The 19,061-nt window shown below is 37.7% G+C and overlaps 2 protein-coding genes across 3 annotated transcripts; one reads left to right on the top strand and one right to left on the bottom strand.

The window, feature by feature from the left end:
- Window positions 1-972: 972 nt before the first annotated feature.
- Window positions 973-15,356, top strand: LOC132797293 (uncharacterized). Of its 2 annotated transcripts, none has more exons than XM_060808963.1 (4): window positions 973-1,425; window positions 13,059-13,270; window positions 14,296-14,475; window positions 14,544-15,356. In XM_060808963.1, the coding sequence occupies exons 2-4, from the start codon at window positions 13,212-13,214 to the stop codon at window positions 14,929-14,931; spliced, it is 627 nt and encodes a 208-aa protein (XP_060664946.1). In that variant the 5' UTR covers window positions 973-1,425; window positions 13,059-13,211; the 3' UTR covers window positions 14,932-15,356. The 2 variants fall into 2 exon arrangements, with proteins under 2 accessions (XP_060664946.1, XP_060664945.1); XM_060808962.1 differs by lacking the exon at window positions 973-1,425 and adding an exon at window positions 11,254-11,404.
- A 1,069-nt stretch (window positions 15,357-16,425) lies between these two features.
- Window positions 16,426-19,011, bottom strand: LOC132797289 (tectonic-like complex member Mks1). Its single transcript, XM_060808955.1, has one exon. The coding sequence runs from the start codon at window positions 18,843-18,845 to the stop codon at window positions 16,785-16,787; it is 2,061 nt and encodes a 686-aa protein (XP_060664938.1). The 5' UTR covers window positions 18,846-19,011; the 3' UTR covers window positions 16,426-16,784.
- Between the last annotated feature and the right edge of the window lie 50 nt (window positions 19,012-19,061).

The raw sequence follows: 19,061 nt of genomic DNA on the forward strand, positions 1-19,061 counted from the left end.
TTCAAAACTTTTAAAATTAGTTCGACAAACTAAAAAAATCTTTACAGAAATCGCTTAAAATCGCTGTTATATTTGTTATATTTTGTTTATTTTGTTAATAAAATTGAAAATTATTGTTTATTATTATATTAAAAATATATTTTCTTATTTTACTTTATTTCATTCGTCATCATGTTATAATCTAACACCTGTTCTTTTGTATATTTTATTAATGAAATTTGAAATGATTGTTGATTATTTCAGTGATGCAGCTGTTGACTTTTTGCAGCCACTGTGCCACCTGCCGCGCCTTAATGAACCTAATTTGCGAGTGCGGTTTTTCGTGCAGGTGCAAATTATGATGAAGCTCAGCACACACACAAACACACACACACATATGTACAAATGCAAAAAAAAGTCAAAGCTGCGGCTAAACAAGAACGATAAAATGTCCATAATTTAGCTATAGCGAAATGCGCGCTGCACAAAGAAAGCAAAAAAGCTAAAGCTCGCACAACGCCAAAAAAAAGGCTAAATGCGACATGTGTAAGCTATATAAAAGCAAATCAACGAAAAAGAAGAAGAACGATAACAACAACAACAACGATAACAAATAACAAACACAAAGTCAAAAGCAAATAAATTATGAAGTGTAAGCTGCGCATGCGGCGCACGCGTCGCTGGGCCACACACAAGCAAACACACACACACACGTACTCATACACACGTTGTCATAACTAACTGTAAGCTCTCTTCGCTTTGCCGTCTCTGCCGAAGCTGCGCTGCTGTCAAACAGCGCACGCGCTGTTGCTTTTGCTTTTGCTGTTCCTCTCTCTCTCTCTAGTATGCTTGTACATGTGTATGTATGTATATTTGTGTGCTTGTGTGAGCTTTTGGAGTCGCTCTGTCTGGCAGTGTAAACCTTTTCAAAGTGGAGCAAGTGTCTTCAGCTGTTTTTTTGTGTTTTTTTTCTGTTCTGTGATGTGTGCTTCATTTATTTTATATTTTTTTTCGAGTTTTGTGACTTCCGTTTGATGCTGCTCTCTTCTCTCTGCATTTACGGCTGCAGTTGCCCTTGGAAAGTCGAGATGCTGTTGTGATAAATTGAGTGGTAATGGAATAGTAATAAATTAATGGAAAGCTGCGCACCTTTTACGGAAATGTGTGCGTTCGTTACAATCACGAATTGTGTGTGTGTGTGTGTGTGAGTGTGAGTGTGAAGCTCCCCGTGGTTCTAGCTAATTTGTGGCTTCCTCGTGGATTGCTGATTGAGTGACAATTGAAGTCAAGTGGAATGATTGATTGATTTGATTTGATTTGATGTGATTTGATTGCTTTGAAGTGCGCGATACGTGCGATACAATCACTTTAATACATTATTGATTGATGGATCAACGAAGAATTTCGCAGCTTGGAAATGCTGGATTATTTAATAGCTAATTGTGGGTAAGTCAATATTTTTGATTGTTCTCTTGATTGATGCGCATATTAGTACTTGATGTACTTGATCATTAGTTATTCTTGTCTTGTTATTGATTTTTCCTAGACATTGTAAAATGAATAGATTTGCATTTTCATCATGAAGCCACTTTATGTATTAGATTTATAAGGATAGTTTAGAAATATATATACAAATTCCCATCTACTATAGTCCAAAATATTCATTGGATCTTGTGTTCTTGCGTTTATTTCATTTCATTCATTCATATATTTGTTGTCAATGTTTTTCATGCTCTTTGATCAGTTTTCTGATCAGTTCAGTGCTCTAAGCTTATCTCTGGTTCTTTGTATAGCATTTTTTTAATTTGCTTCAACACTTTATAGACTTTTTATACCCGCTACCCATAGGGTAGAAGGGTATTATAACTTTATGCCGGCAGGAAATGTATGTAACAGGTAGAAGGAGGCATCTCCGACCCTATAAAGTATATATATTCTTGATCAGCGTCAACAGCCGAGACGATACAGCCATGTCCGTCTGTCCGTCCGTCCGTCTGTCCGTCTGTCCGTATGAACACCTAGATCTCAGAGACTATATGAGATAGAGCTATAATTTTTTTTCGACAGCATTTGTTATGTTTGCACGCAGATCAAGTTTGTTTTAAATTTTTGCCACGCCCACTTCCGCCCCTGCAAATCAAAAAAATCGAATAACAAGCGTAATTTTAAAGCTAGAGTTACGAATTTTGGTATATACAGTAATAACTATAGTAGTTATGATCCCTGAAAAAATTTGGTTGCGATCAGACAAAAATTGTGGAAGCTATTAAAGAAATACTTTTGTATGGGCAAAAACGCCTACTTACTGGGGGTCTTAGTTGCTTTGGCTGACAATGTGGTATATCGTGCCGTCTATGGTATATTTTGAATGCGGTACTATATCGATATACCACATATACCATTTGGTATATTTTTAGTATTTTTGCAGTATGGTTGGTATATTTTTAGAATAATACCGCAAAATATATTGCTTTTATTCAAAATGGGTAGCGGGTATCTCACAGTCGAGTACACTCGACTGTAGCTTTCTTACTTGTTATAAATGTTATTACTCTGCAAGCTCATTTGACTTAATTTATTAAGTCACCAACAGCAATAACACATAAATCTTGTTCATCTGCGAACTACAAATTTATTGCAATGAAATTTGGCAACAGTGTAATGTTTGTGTTGAAAATTGGCAACAAGTAAATATTGCAATAAAATCATATTCCTCAATAAACATAATATTTCTCTGTTATTTGATTGCACTTACTTCCTCGAAAATCCTTAAAATATGTTTCTATGCTTTCTTGGAATTTGTAGACTTTTTTTTAAATTTTGTGACTTGCATTTTATTGGAAGCTTATCTTTATAGCCTTTGACTTGGCTATTTTTAGAACCCGCTCACACCGAAATTAACGAGCTACAGACTGCTGTCGAAAAACCCGATTTAGTCAGTATAATTTCGATTTTTTTTGTTTTAATTTTTAGTGAGCGTTGCGGAAAAGTGGAATAAATTTAAATATTGTTTAATAAACAACTCGTAAAATCCAAATTCAAATTGCACACCTGAACTGATCTCGATTGTTGTATTAATATGATTTATAAACACTATATTTTTTCCTTTTTTATTAATCTTGAGGCGGAGGTGGGAATTGTCGATCCGTCTTTCACATTTTCTGCATGCATCACAATCGCACAATGAAGACTTTTAATATAATTAGTATGCAAATTATAATTAAAAGATAAAACAACCAGACAAGTCACGCACACAATGACAGATACATCATAAACATAATGAACAGTTTTATGGGTGTCTTTGTGTGTCTTTGATACCCTCTAGCCATAAAATAGATAAATAAGGGTATAATTAAATTGCGATCTTCCCAATCTTCCCACTTCCCTGGCGTTCTTCATACGATTTCGCTGTGAAATGTCTTTGTTCCGTGTCATTTTAATTCGCTATCTGGATTTGGCAAAATTTATGGGGCATACTTATAAATAAAAAAGGAAAAATTCATAATTTTCTGTGTTTGTTCTTTAGGTATTTGTTTATTTTTGAAATTAGAACATTTTTGGCATGAAATTTGGGATTTGTTAAAATAGTTGTTTCACTTCATGTTTGCTGATGCGCAAAAGAAAACGTGTGAAATGCTTCATCTTTGACTTGTTCAAACTTATGTCATACAAACCTTTAATTAACACAGTTTCATCAAGCATATTTTGCTTTTATTTTAACTGTAATTTAAGAAAGATTTTTGCAAATTGAATACAGGGTGTTTTTCTAGTCGTGTCAATCGTTGCATTGCTGAATTTTACATTTTTATCTTGTGTTAATTTGAATTTACGAACCGACAAGTGGTACAAGATGATCATTAAGAAGAAGAAGAGTGGGTTTCTTGATCATTTTTTTTTGGTATTACCAGCTGATTCTATGTGTTCTGTGTTGCAGCTGTCGTCACGCCCCACATGCGTTGAGATCATTGACGAAACGAACGAACGAACGATCAAACGAGATGACAATCCAAGAATCCAAGTGCTTTTATAACTGGTTCGCATGGATAAATTATGATGTGTTCCTGGCCGAAAACATCATCATACATTTGCCTACGTACTACGATCATCCACCTACCCAAAATATCACAATCATAGCTTCGAGAAAAAAAAAAATACTATAAACTATAAAAAAAAACTTTACGTTTCGGGTAAAAGCAAAACGTGTTTAGCTTTCTATTTAGCTTATGCAAATTTCGATTGGTTATTTATTTGTAAGGCATTATAAATATATGCGAAAAATAAAAAACGAAAACCGAAAACCACAACAACAAATAAAATGAGTAGAAAACACACGGCGTACATAAAAACAGCCATAAAAAGGAGCAAACAGTAGAGGAGAAGGAGAGATGATTGAGGCACAACGAAAAAAAAACAGAAAAAAAATGACGTGAACAAAAAAAAAATAAATAAATATATGGTTGATATGCATAACCGGTCAAAGACCACGGAGAACCAGAACCAATACCCAAAATCAATATCGAAATCAAAACCTGATTCCAATTCGGATTCAGATTCGGATTCTGATTCCAATGCTGCTGTTGCTGTTTGCTGTTGCTGTTGCCCGTTGTCGTTTGCCAAAAATCAACAGTTTGTTTCTATTTTTGCCTTTTTTTGTCTTTTCTCATTCTCCTCTCGTCGTTCTAATTGGCGTTGCCCTGTGCATTTCCTTAAGCTGACTTTAGTCGACCTTAACATACCCCGACCTGATTACAAATAGAGTTCATTTTTTTGCTTCCATTCAATATTTTGCAAGCTGTGTGCATCCAGTCTGAACAGTTTTCTGATCAGTTTGGTGCTCTAAGCTTATCTTTGGTCCTTCGCATAGCATTTTATGGGTTTGCTTCAGCAATTTATCGATTTTTTTTTTTAATATTATTACTATGCAAGCTCATTTGTTTTAATTTCTAAAGTCATAAACACTAATAGCACATAAATTTTGTTCATCTTTGAACTCCACATTGCTTGTAATGAAATTTGGCAGCAGTGTTGCTTATTGTGAAATTTGGCAACAAGTAAAGATCGCAATAAAATCCTTAACGATCGTAACACCAATAACATAAATCTTGTTCATCTTTGAACTATAACCACCAGCATTGATTGTACTGAAATTTGGCAACAGTGTTATGTTTAAAATTTAAAATTGGCAATAATGAAATCTTTAACGATGATATTCATCTGTTATTTGATTGCAGTTACTTCCTCGAAAAGCCTTCATATATTTTTCTATGCTTTTTTGGAATTTGTAGACATTTTCTTAAGACAGAAGAAATTCGATCGGGCATTGTAAAGCGCCCACGCTTGATTACTATTCCGCTAAGCTACCCAATTTAGTACAATGCCTACGGGTAGACGAATTATATAGCCAGTTAGATATTATTTATGACTTGAAACTGTCGACAAAAGGCATAACAACAACATTGACCAGTTTATTAAATTTCAAAAGCCTGGATCGAATCTGTTTTTTTTGTTGTGTTTTTTCTTTTGCTGTCTTGGGTGGGGGAATCGTGAATAAATGAGCCGGCACATGGCGTGCAAATGCAGCCATAAAATATCAATTATAATAATTTAAATTAATAAGCCACAAAATGCTCCAAATCTGACAGCTGTAGCCAGATCTGGAATGCCGGGAGCTATTAGGCGCTAGATTGGCATCTCACATACCAATTTAGTGCTGAAATCAGGCAATCGAGTCGAATCTGAATAAATATATTACTTAATTGCCTGCTATATATACTTAATTAAGAGTCCGGTTTGGGTAATTACGACAATGTACCGTTAAATGGAAGGCAATTGCAATGAGAATAAAAGTGATCAACATATAAAAAAATTCTGGACTTGACAGGCAGCTTTTGGCGCAGCACAGTTGAGTTACATAGCAAGTAGCTTTGATGCGGCAGCAAGGAATGTGCATAAAGCAATTCATCCGTCTCGTTCTTTCACTTTGACTTGCAGCACACAGTTGAAGCAGTCAGCGCAGCTGAGTTACATAGCAGTGAGCTTTGCTGCGGCAGCAGGGAATGCGTATAGAAAGCACATTGAAGTGTATATCCGTCTCTTTCTTTCACCTTGACTTACAGCTTTGAGTGCGTGGTATGGTAAATATGTGTTTGTATGTAAATGTGGCGAATCGCATTAATCTACGCTTAGTTAGTGCGGGGTTAGTCATGGCTTACAAATATAGCGAATGATTCCATGCCCACAAATCATTCACGCCTTGAACTTTACATAATTTTACATATGCGTCGCACAATAATAATGTTGCTATCGAGCTTAGGTTCTTGGAAATCTTGTTTCTGTGTATCTGCCGTATCCATCGCTCGGTCTGTCTGTCTGTCCGTCCGTCTGTCTGTCTCTCCACATAATTGCTAATTTATCGATCCGAGCTTTTAATTGCCTTCTTTATTATCTATCGAAAGACAACAGCAAAAGCGACAGCAATAACAACAATGATCAGCGAATAAGAAAAATAAATAAAATGAACTTCGAATTCGGCGCATTTCAAAGGCGATGCGTAACAAGTCTGTCGATGTTGTTGTTTTCATTGGAATATCTGTTAATTTGCTAAAGATATTAATATACGAAATAAAAAACACTTTCTTTTCGTTGTGTCGAGCTGCGGATATTAACATTGCAAATTAGCTGAAAACAGAGCAATAATTGTTATGTTATCGACAATGTATCGATATTTGCATTTTAACACCGCCGACTTTTTACCAAATTCCACACAATATTTAACTTTCAATCCACTTAGATATGACTCAGATATTCCTAGCATTACTTTTAACTCTGATCTGCATTCGGGGGAATTTCTTTTGAGCCAACTGCAAATCCACAAATAGATGTGACATTATTCTGCCTGATAATGGGGAAAAATCCATTTAGCAGCGCCAATTTAATAGGATGATCTCAGAAGAGTTAAAGCTACAGTAAATTTGATCACTTTTGAAATTTAAGCGTCAATCAGTCTGTCATCGTCATAAAATAAATCTTGTATTAAAACAATATGAACTACAACATAAATCTTTAGAATTTCTTAATGGCACACTGAAAAAATACCAAGTTCTAAAATCAAACCAATCTACGAACAACTTCTTAAATTCTTCTTTAGAACATCAGTCTAAAAAATGCCAAATTTTCAAAATAAGACCAAAATTCAAGATTTCGGTTAAAAAATTCTGTAATCCATCGAAATTCCTATAAAGTTTTTATATAGATTTGAGTGTTTTCATCCAAAACTAAAGATAAAAATAAAGAATAATGTAAAATAATAAATAAATAGTTAAGAAATAAATTTTTGTTTATCCTATAAAATCTTTGATTATAAAACTATAAATTTTTTTTTTCTTATCAATAAGAACTTGAGCTTTATATTAAATGTTATTGAAATCAAGATGTGTTTTCTAACTTTAGGTTCTTCATGTTCTTGACGCACTTTTGAGACCAACATCTTGATTTTAGAACTCTTTTTTTCTGTGCAGTATTCTTTTCTATTTTTTATGCAGCTTTTAGTTGAGATTAGTCATTTCGCCATTAAATTAAATTAAGTTCTTATAAAATAATTTAGCTTTATCTTAAAAGCTGTCTCCTATTTATTTTTTTTATTACTACCTCTTCTATTGTCACACTTTTTATCGTTTTGAAGAAGTCTTCCCCCTCCTCGATTTGCCTAATCTTTGACATTGGAAATGGAAATGAGTCAGTTGCTGAGAGTGACCAATTGACACGGAGAGGAGTCGTAAGTTGGTAAACTCGTTTCGGAGTGAAGACATCACTCCGCAACTGTCAATGGGGCGTGTCAAATAAATCAGTTTTGGAAGCGATCAGCGATCGTTAGTTTTGTTCGTTCGCTCATCCCCATCTTGTGTTTTGGGGCGTTAAATTGTATGTTTGTTGGCTTGCTTTCGGCATGACTTTGTTATGCATAACGAACGAAATCACTACAAACTATCCAAGGCAATGGACACGATCATCGTGAAGAAGAACAACATCATTATCATTATCATTATTATTATTATCATCGTTGTGATCATGATCACAGCAAGCGAGACAAATTTTGAGGAACTCTGACAAGCTGCTGAAAGCGCTTAACGTTTTCATTAATTCTGAAATTACCAGCAAATATCATTTGTCAGTTGGAAACGGTGGTTGGAATGCTCTGAGAGTCGAGCATGCTTGATTTTTTTTCCTTCTTCGTTTTTTTATCAGAGAAACCTGACCAAAAACATAAAGATTAGAGCTATTCGATTCTTGTGATTCTTGAAATATGAATGCCAAGCGGCATTCGTTTAGGTTATTAAGCATAAACGAGCATTAAAAGCATCATCATTAATGTTTTCCATACGCTGCGTGTCCGGTCTGATCAGTTCGGTGCTCTAAGCTTATCTCTGGTTCTGCGCGTAGCATTTTATGGATTTGCTTTGCAGGCACTTTATCGACTTTATCTAAATGTTATTACTCTGCTAGCTCATTTGCCTTAATTTATAAAGGCACCAATAGCAATAGCACATAAATCTTGTTCATCTGCGAACTCCACATTGATTGTAATGAAATTTGGCAACAGTGTAATGTTTGTGTTGAAAATTGGCAACAAGTAAAGATATCAATAAAATCTTCAAGGACTTTAATAGCAATAACATAAATCTTGTTCATCTTTGAGCTGTACGCATCAACATATATGAATCTGCATATTGTAATGAAAATTGGCAACAGTGTAATGTTTATGTTGAAATGTGGCAACAAGTAAAGATCGCTATCTAGCCCAGTTTGAATAGAAATTGTTGTCAACACAAAGATTCAGACATTTGATACTGACAAACGATGCGAATTATTGTCAATGCTAAAATTTGCAGCGTGCCGCTTTCAATCAGCAATGCAAATTGACAACACTACAGAGTTGTTGTTGTTGTTGTTGTTAGTGACAATGTTGTTAAGTGTTTTTAATGATGAAATTTAGCAATATTTGTGCTTATTAGAGTTGATTTAAATGCCCCACAGCCTCGACGGGGACCATTTTGCTGTGTTATAAGAGTTAGTCTATTTTTGTATAGTCGAGATATCTGCATTCAAAATGAGCCCCATTCGGTCTCATTGGCCTGATCGGATCAACGAGCGGCGGTTGATAAATGTGATAAGGCCCCAAAACGGAACGGAACGGAACGTAGCGAACGGACTAATTAAGCGAAGGTTAAACGAGACATGAATTAACATACGCGAACTGAAACTATCTGGGAAATACACAAACACAATCTCAAGCACATAACATAGTATAGATTCTGAAGAAGAACCCCTAGATCGAATAGTCGAATTGAATAGATCCCAGTAATCGAAGCACATTTATCAAATTCATTTCCATTCCCATTCCCAGTTCAGTTCATCATTCATTCAGTATTTTTTTGGATGGAATGAAGCCATAGTCGTAATAATTTGATTAACTCTCGCGACCGATCGATGATACTATTCAATTCAGTTTTCGCAGCACAACACAAAATACACCGAAAGAACACTTTAGCTTAAGCTCTGCAGCATCTTAAACTGGTCTTCCAAATGGACTCCCAAAAAACGAACGTATCGGACTCAACATCGTCGCATATATTAGCGTCTCCTCCCCTCCTCCCCGCCCCATCTCTAAGCAGAAAGCAAAAAAAAATTGTACGCTTTATAAAAAATGAATGCTAGCCAAAAAAAAAAAATATATATATATATGTACATGAGACTAACACACACAGCGACATCGTATAAAAATCATTAAACTTAAACGCGTATGCTAATTTGATGATGGCGGTTTTCTAATTTGTTGTTTTCTACACTCGCACACTCACACACACACACACACACACACACGCACACACGCACTTTTGGGCTGGAAACCAGATTTCTATATAGTAAAACACCCGCCCTACCACAAACGAGCGAACGAACCTCATCCCGTCCCTCTCCCTCTTCTTCATCCATCGCCATCTGCAACGCTTACGCCTCGTTGATACAGTTACATCTATGCAGAATTTGCCGAAAACTGCGACCCAACAACCCATCAACCCAGCAACCCAACAACCCATAACTAGTAACAACTTTTTACTATCGAAGCGTCGAAGTGTAAATACCCTTTATTTTTCTGGCGACAATGTAAAGTTAATGCAACATAAATCGAAACATTTTCTTATTTTGAATAAAGATGAAACACTTATTCACTTCTATGTGGTGTCAATTATCGATAACGATAACAAGAAGAATAGCGATTCACTTGTTGTGTTAGGTGGAAACACTTTTTTACTTCTTCGTGGTGTCATTTATCGATTACGATAAAGATAAGGATTGTGAGCGACTTGTTGCGTTATGTGGAAACACTTTATTATTATTATACATGATTATACTTTTAGCTTAATTCTTTTGATACATTAGTGTATACTATCTACTGAAGGGAACATTTATTGTCCGCCCAGCAGGAGTGCTTCAAAAATAGAGTTATATATGTGCACTTGAAGAAGGGGCTCGCTTTAATAAGTTCTCCGCTTAGAGAAATTTCATGGCAGTTATTCATTTTAATATTCTTAAAATCAAATTGAAATAATAGTCTTCAGAGTAATTCTATTATCTCATTATAGTAAAGATTGTATTTTCATTTGTCCAGAGGAGTGATTTAATATGTCCGCCCGAAGAAGGGAACCTCTTAAAAATGTAATTGTTGTGGTATTGAAAAATTCAAGATTTGCATTCAAACTGAACATCAAATAATACGAGTATATGTAATTCTTAAAGTAATTCAATGATCTGATAGCTATTCGTTTTAACTAAGAACTGTAGCTATTTTTTCTATTAGTGAGGAATCCTTACCGTCTAGCTATAACATTTCTTACTTTCATACAAGTAAATAAAATAATACATTCATAACTTTACTCTAAAAAATATTCTCCTAAGCTTACACTAAATATTAGTTTTGTAAGTACACATTAAATTCGTAAATACCCTACAAAGAGAGGGTATGCACGACGCAGCGCCACACGTTGACAACCTGTGCGACGTTCTCGCAATGTCCGCATCGGTTCGTTGTCCGGTTCGGTTAGGTCTTCTTTTTTTCCCAACATTGTTGTTGTTGTTTCTTTTTTTTTTTTTAAAGCGCGCGCGCGACGCCGGCAGCGCTATTTCTTTTTTTTTTTCGTACAGTGTGTGTGTATTTTTTTTGTGACGGGGGATTTATGAAAAGACGATATATAAGGAAACAAGAAGTAGCAGCGTTTGTATTTATTTGTTAGAACCTGTGCGCAACGCACGTTTCTCTCTCGCTGCGAAACTTCAAGTTCCAGTTCCGATTCCCAGCACAAATTAGGATATTTTTTTGAAACTCTACGAACAAAAAACGCATCACAGAAATATAAACATGAAGAGTTTTGTAAGTTGCCACAAATAACTTCTTTAAATGTGCCAAGAGTGTGTTGAACAGTTTCACAAGAAAAAGTTTGAAAAGTAAAAAAAAAAGTTGAAATATGACAATAATGTGCGAATGTGTTTAAAACAATATATATATTTTTTTTAATGATAAAGTGAATGTGATTTTGAGTGCTATTTTTTTTTTAACTAAAAATGTTTAAAAATTAAGGTGGAAAAGTGAAAAAAAACGATATTCAACACTAACATGGTTAATTTTTAAATAATAATCGTATCCTTAAACGAAGCTACAACTTAAGAAATCAATCTTGACGATTCTATAAAATTCTGATTATATTATACAAAAAATAATTGTATTCTTAAATGAAGCTAAAAAAATGAAATTAATGTTGATGATTCTGTAGAATTCTGGTTATTATAAAAAAAATAATCGTATCCTTAAACGAAGCTAAAACTAAAGAAATCAATGTTGGCGATTCTATAGAATTTTGAGTTTATCTTATTGAATTTCGCCGGTATGCTAATTGACAATTTGGGGTATTGAAAGGAATACGAGTTATTCGAGTGATTATTATACACATTTTTTGGAGCATGCATTTCGTGTGAATTATCACCTGCTACCTAACCTCAAAAAGCATGCGCATAAATGAAATTACAATTTAGCGCCTAAGAGAAAGCTTTCGCGATGGACGCACTCTTTTACTCTTCCTAGAGCAGGCAGGACAGCAAGCGAGAAGGAGACAACAGCAGCAGAATTAGCAAAGTAGCAGGACAGCGCACATAAGAGATGTGTTAACAAGTGAGAAGGAGACAGCATCGGCAGCACAATTAGCAAAGTACTTAAGAGCATGTCGAGGCTGTGACTTTGAGGCGTGACAGAAGAGTGAAGAGTGCAGAGGAGACAAAAAAATGACAAAAAAAAAGAAGAAGCAAACGACAAACATTGAAACGGTTTAAGCTCAAATCAAATAAATCAAAACGCATTAGCAGCAACAGCAGCAAGAACAACAACAACACATTAATGAGCTAGCAACAGCAACAAGAACAACAAACGCATTAATGAGCTAGCTAACGAACGGCGAACGAACACACGAACGACAAACGAACGAACGCACGAAGAGTGCGAGACAAAGCGACGCGACAGTCGACGCAGCAGCGGCAGCCAAGGCGGCGCTGCTTCGATGCGATGCGTTTAAAGACGCGAACAAAACGCCAGCAAAACGCGCGCGTAGCTCGTTTGATTAATGACGACTGCAGCTAAAGTATAAAAAAACAACCACAACAAAAACATAGCAGAAAAATGCAAAATGGAAACATTAAAACATTAAACTCGTGTGACACTTGGCACAAACCACAAGCCACTTTTGCCAGTGATTTATGGGGCGAATCGTAAAAATAATAACACTAAATAAACGCCGCGACATACATTTCCATAAACCGTTGCTGCTTCGTCTAGCGTTTTTTTTTCTTTTTTGTTTTATGTATTCTTTTGTTTGGCGTTTTTGCTTGCTCTTAAGTGACAGCTTCGTTTATGGCTCGTGCATAATAAATGTGAACACACACACACTTGCACACACATGCATACGCATAGTAACGAAATCGATCAACTAATCATCTTCCGCTCTTCCTCTCCTTCCTATTTCCTCTTCACCTTACAGCTGATTTTGTGCTTTGTGGCGCTCGCGGTGGCCGATGTAAAGCATTTGACAGATCGCAATCTGGATCTCTTCAAATACAATCCCAGCGATATTTACACGCTGCCCGAGGACATCGATGACGACAAGCCAGCGGTGCACTTCAGCGGCGATGTAATGAAGGCCAAGACCGAGAAGCTCGAAAACTACAATGCGGGCAAAAAGTTCAAGCTCGAGTAAGTTGTCCACTACAATCGATTAATGTGCGATCAATAAGGATTAGGAAACACTTGCTCACTTCTTTGTGATGTCATTTATCGAAAACGATCAAGATAAGGATATTACGTGATTTGTTGTGTCAGGTGGAAACACTTCTTTACTTCTTTGTGATGTCATTTATCGACAAAGTCTAAGATTCGGGTTGTGAGCGACTTGTTGCGTTAGGTGGAAAAGCTTTCTCGCTTCCTTGTGGTGTCATTTATCGATAATGAAAACAATAAGGATAATGAGCGACTTGTTGCGTTAAGTGGAAACACTTGTTCGCTTCTGTGTGGGGCCATTTATCGATAACGATAACACTGAGGATAGAGAGCGAATTGTTGTATTAGGTGGTAATATTTGATTGTTCTTAATAACAACTCAAGTTTTCAGTATCTGATTTTTTTAAATTTTTATAAAATCGAGCATCAAAATTTAATTGAATAGGAAAAACAAAAGTATTATACATGGATTCCTTTATTGAAACAACTAAAGTATAAAATGACTATAAAAAAAGAATGAAATATATTTCAAATTTGTGTTAACATGTTTCCATTTTATTTTAAATAACTGATGAAACCTTAATGTCCAATGCAAATAAGAATTTTAAATTGGTGCCAATATATCTTAACATCTTAAATAACTAAAGGGAAACCTTGTTTATTTCGTCTCGTAGTTTAACGTAGAAAAGGATATCCTTGAGTATTTCGAGTCGTAGTTAAACTTCAAATATGAGAGAATCTTGAATTTCAATTAAAATTCTTCATATTACTACTTCGGAATTTAGCTTGAAGTTTCACGTGGGCACTGGCAAATGACATTACAATTGAAGCTAAACACAAATTTCGATATCGGTTCACATCGCTAACTTACACTTGAAAACTCTGGCTCTCCTCGGAATGACATTACAATCGAAGCTAAACACAAATATCGTTATCGTTATCGATACTGATTTACATCCCTAACTTACACTCGAAAACTCTCTCTCGCTCTTCTCGGACAGACTGAAGACACAGAACGGTATTGAGGTGAGCAGCGTGGGCAAACTGAAGGACGACAAGACCTTTGTGGTCAGTGGATCGTATTCGTTCACCGGCGCCGATGGCAAACGCTACAAGACTCGCTACACCGCCGATGAGTTCGGTTATCATCCCATCACCGAGCTGGATCTCGATATTCCCGAGTAAGTTTACAGCTTGAAATGGAAAGAGACGTTGAGATTGAATTTCGTTCTCTCCTTCACTTTGATAGACCTCAACCCTTGGCACCGGCCAACCAGCGTCCCACCGTCGATCCCAGCAGCCTGTTGGGCAACAAGAATCGCTTCCAGTTCCTGCAGCAGAGCCTCAATCCCGATCACGCCGCCAACGGACCGTTGCGTGGCAGCGGACAGAGCGGCGATGATTACAGCTACTCGGCCCCTGGACCTCAGTTGGAGTACAACAACAATCCCTATGGCAGTGACAACTCTGGTTTCGGTGGCAACTCTGCTGGATTCGGATCGGGCAATCCTTTCGGTCCTGGCAGCTCTGCTTCTTCTTATGCTTCTTCGGGTTCTTCTTCCGGCAACGGTTACGATTATCAGCCTCCCTCGCAGCCCCTGGAGACGCCTTCTCGTCTCTACTTGCCGGTGGCATAAGCAGACACTTCCCTCCCCCGCCCCGCTCCCTGCATTGTACCTACTCCTCCCCTCTCTGACCCTAAGCTTCAAGTATTTAGTTTTAGGCGCAAGCTCAAGCGCGCAACAACAACAACAACAACAAGAACAACAGGCAAAAAACATTAACAAATAGCGAAATTTTTTTTATCATCTTATAGTGTTTATATTGTATATGTATTCCTCAAAAACGTACAACAAATTATCCCACCCCACCCCACCCCTTCCAGCCCTGACCTCCCCGCCCTCAGCCTTCTGACCTACAAGAGAAAACACTACGCAAATTGCCAGACAAAAAATACGAAAAGACGCAACATGAACTTGACCATGAATCTATTGTATATGAATATATATATGTATATACACTGAGTGATATTAGTAGTAAATAAAATGGCTAAACTAAAACATTTCTCAACGTTTTTTTTTCCTTTTTTTAGTTTATAATCTGTTTAATCACAGATAAAGAAAATTAATTTTAAATTTACACTTTTCAGAATTAATATCTTTCTTTCTCATTTTGAATTTATATTTTTCAATTCTGAATTAGAGAATATAGAATAGAATAGAGAATTATTTCTTTTGCCTAAAAGTATGCGATTATTCAAAAGCCTTAAAGTTTCTTATAGCGGGAGATCTAGACAATCAAATATTAAAGATTTTTCCTTAAAAATAAACATAAAAATTTCAGAATTTAAATTGATAAATATACATTTTATGTATTTAAATTAAATTTACAAATTTCTTAATTTGGAATTCTTAGTTTGGCATTAAATTTGTATTCTGCTTACTTTACTGAATTGTAAATTGCACAATAATATATTTACACTTTCTTAAAAGGAAACACACTAAATCAATTTAGATTTCGAATTGAACAACGCACTTTTTGTATTGAAATTAAATTTACTTTCATTTTTGTATAAACTTTTATTCTGTTCCAGGAAGCTCCTCCCAAATAATAACTATGAATTGGTCTTTATTTTCGACACTTCACTTTAATGAAAAGTAAGTTTTAAGATATGTTTATCTCTATATAAATTTATATGCCACAAATTGAAATACGAACATTTCGTTTGTTCCGAAGTCTTTTCTCACTTTACATTCGCTAGTTTGTTCAGATGGCGGTAGATATTGAAATACAGTTGCCCCTAAAAGTATGCAGTCAGTTAAGACTTAATAAAAACGTCTTTAAAGATTTACATTTTAATATAATGACGAACATAACATAGCTTAAGTGCTAAGAATACAAAGCTTAAGCTTTACATAAAAACTGTCTTGAAAAGCTAGCGTAAAATCTACCTTACAAAGCTTAACTACTAAATTTAAAAGCTCAGTCTGACATTAAATACCAAGTTAGTTTTAAAGCTCAGAATAAGAATAAATAATATGCATTATACAAGTCTTAAGTCTTTAAAGTTTTCAAAATTTTAATATAATTACAAATTTAAAGTAGTAACATTACATGCTAAAAAGAATGCGATGAACTTTAACGTCATTTAAAAACTCTTTTCAAAGCTATTTTATTTAAAGTCTCTACTGCTAAGCTTAAATTCTAAACTTGAAAGCTCACCCAGATGTCAAACCTCAACATATTCTTAAAACTCAGCTCGTTTGTCCGAATGTTAATATCATAAGATCATAAGATTAACATCATTAATATCATAGGCTCATAATCTACAGAGCCTTTCCCAAATTTTAATATAATTACAAATTTAAATTAACTTAAATTCTAAGAATGCGTTGAGCTTAAACTTAAGTTGTTAAAGTCTCTACTTCAAAGCTTAAATGCTTAACTTAAAAGCTCAGTCAGATTTAAAACCTCAAGTTAGTTTTGAAGCTCAGCTCGCTGCGTGTCCGAGCAGCGCTTCAATGCGATCCCTTGCCTCGACATAGGCAGCGAGCACTTCGTCGAGAGTTGAGGAGACGCCTTCCTTGCTTCTCCTCCCCGTATCGAAGTCATCGACATCGCTGCTATCCTCGCCATCCAGCTGATACCCCAGCGGCAGTTGTCGCTGCTGAATCTTCCGCACGCTGAACAAAATGTTTCCCGTGCTGCGCATGGCACAAGCTTTGTCCGCCTCAAAGCGACTGTGCAGGGTTTGAGGAGCAAGCTGGGATTGGGAATGGGAACTGAAGTAGCCGACAAAGTCGAAGAGCTTGCGACCGCCAATGAAGTAGCGATTGAGGGCATCCAGCCAGCTGCCCACGGGACGGATGCACTGCAGTCGAATCCCGTGCGTAGCGGCAACGGGAAGCGGGGCGAGGAGCGAGCAGGCAAAGTGGGCGTAACCCTCGCAGCGTTCACGTTGCCAGCCATCGATGCTGATCACCTCGAAGTAGATGTGCAGCAGTTGCTGCTCCTCCTCAACCCCGACAAACGTCTCCTCGCAAAGTAACGTCAGTTGCCAGCAGTGCGAGAAGCTGGCCAAGTTCCCGGCGCCACCTTCGAGGCACGTCGCCGTAGCGCCACGCAACGGAAAGGGTTCTTCGCTGAGTCCGGGCTCGAGCTCGAGGAGCGTGTTCTTCGGGGGATTCACGTAGTAGCGAACATGGATGTTGGGGTGCTCAAAGTGCTGAGCCTCGTGCAGCTGCAGCAGCAGGGAGACGCGTCGCATGCGCTTCGGTGGCACCGCAAACTGAAGCAGACGTCGCCGCTCGGCGGCCAGTTGACGCTCCTGTTCGTAATGCGTGAGGAGTTCGCTGGCGGTGGCAGTTGCGGGTGGGGAATGCAGCTCCAAGGGAGGAGGAAGATGAACAGGAAGAGGAGGGGGAGGAGTAAGGGTCAGGGTCTTCTGCAGCAGGGGAAGCGTCACATTCTCCAGACCGTAGGCAAACAGCTGGCGGCAATCGTTGTCCAATTCCAGAGAGTATTCCATGTCGTCCGCACTCAGGTTAAAGTCCGGGTACACATACAGCAAACCCTCTGTCGGCGAGTAGCGTAAGCTGAAGAGCAACGTATCGCGCTGCAGCTGCGCATAGATGCGCATCAGCTGATAGCCCTGCAGCTGCTTCTCCCGCTCCTCTTCCTGCAGATCCGCATCGATCAGTGTGTGTATGAGACAGGTGCGTGCCGCAAAGTTCGGATCATCGGGGAGTAGCGGAGAGTCCACTTCCCCCTCCGCTTCCTTCGTTGCCTCCACCTCCGCCTCGGAGTTGCGTTTGCTGCTGCTGCGACGGCGACGTCGACTGCGCGCCTTTAGCTGCTCAGCGTGCGCCTGCTGATGATAGGCGAGCTGTTCGTTGTAGCGCAGCTGCAGCTCAATCGTCTGCTTCGTCCAGCGGTGATAGCGTCGCTGCAGCGTCGTCACGCATTTGCTGGCATCGCTGAAGCGCTGCAGCTCGGCGCGACTGAAGTGCTTCTGCTGCCACGAAATGCACAGATTCGCTGTGGCTCCGTTGCACAGCTCGCGATTTTGGGCATGGAAATCATCCTCATTGATCGCTGACTGTTGTTCGAAATGCGTTTCCAGCTCCGTGCTGGGCACACTTCGTGTTTCAGTGCTGCCAGTTAATGCACTCGCATTGCCAGTGCCAGTGCTGCCCATCAATGGATTGCTGCTGCTGCTGCGACTCGCATAGCTGTCGCGACTTGTGTAACTCCGCGAAGAGGATTTGCGATATTCGCTGCTCGGGTTGTAATAGTCGTAGTAGTTGCAATAGTTGCCATTGTGATCGTCGTGGGGCACATAGATGAAGAAATCGCCAAAGGTGCTGCTCATCGGACTCTCCGGATAATGGTCGACATGGGGGCCGCTGTTTGCATTCGCGCCCGTATATTCAAATTTCGGCACTGGCAGCCATTCGCTAATGTGTCGCAATCGCAGCTCCATTTGGAAATCGGACATGTCCCCGCACACACGATAGATGCCGGTGCGTTTCGGTGCGCTGCTTCTAAACATTTTCTTTTCTTTAATATTTACCAATTGTCAAATTTCAATGTTTGTTTTTGTTTGCCGTCGTTGAATTTTGCAGTCGTTATGACAACGATAGACAGTTGATGATTAATCGATTGCTTGGTATTTTTCGATTGGCGCGCGCTTTTAAATATTCAAATTTGTTAGCTTTTTTTATTTACTTTACTGTCAAATATTGACATATTCATTATTATTGTATTT

This window comes from Drosophila nasuta, chromosome X, assembly GCF_023558535.2.
Source record: "Drosophila nasuta strain 15112-1781.00 chromosome X, ASM2355853v1, whole genome shotgun sequence".
NCBI lineage: Eukaryota > Metazoa > Arthropoda > Insecta > Diptera > Drosophilidae > Drosophila > Drosophila nasuta.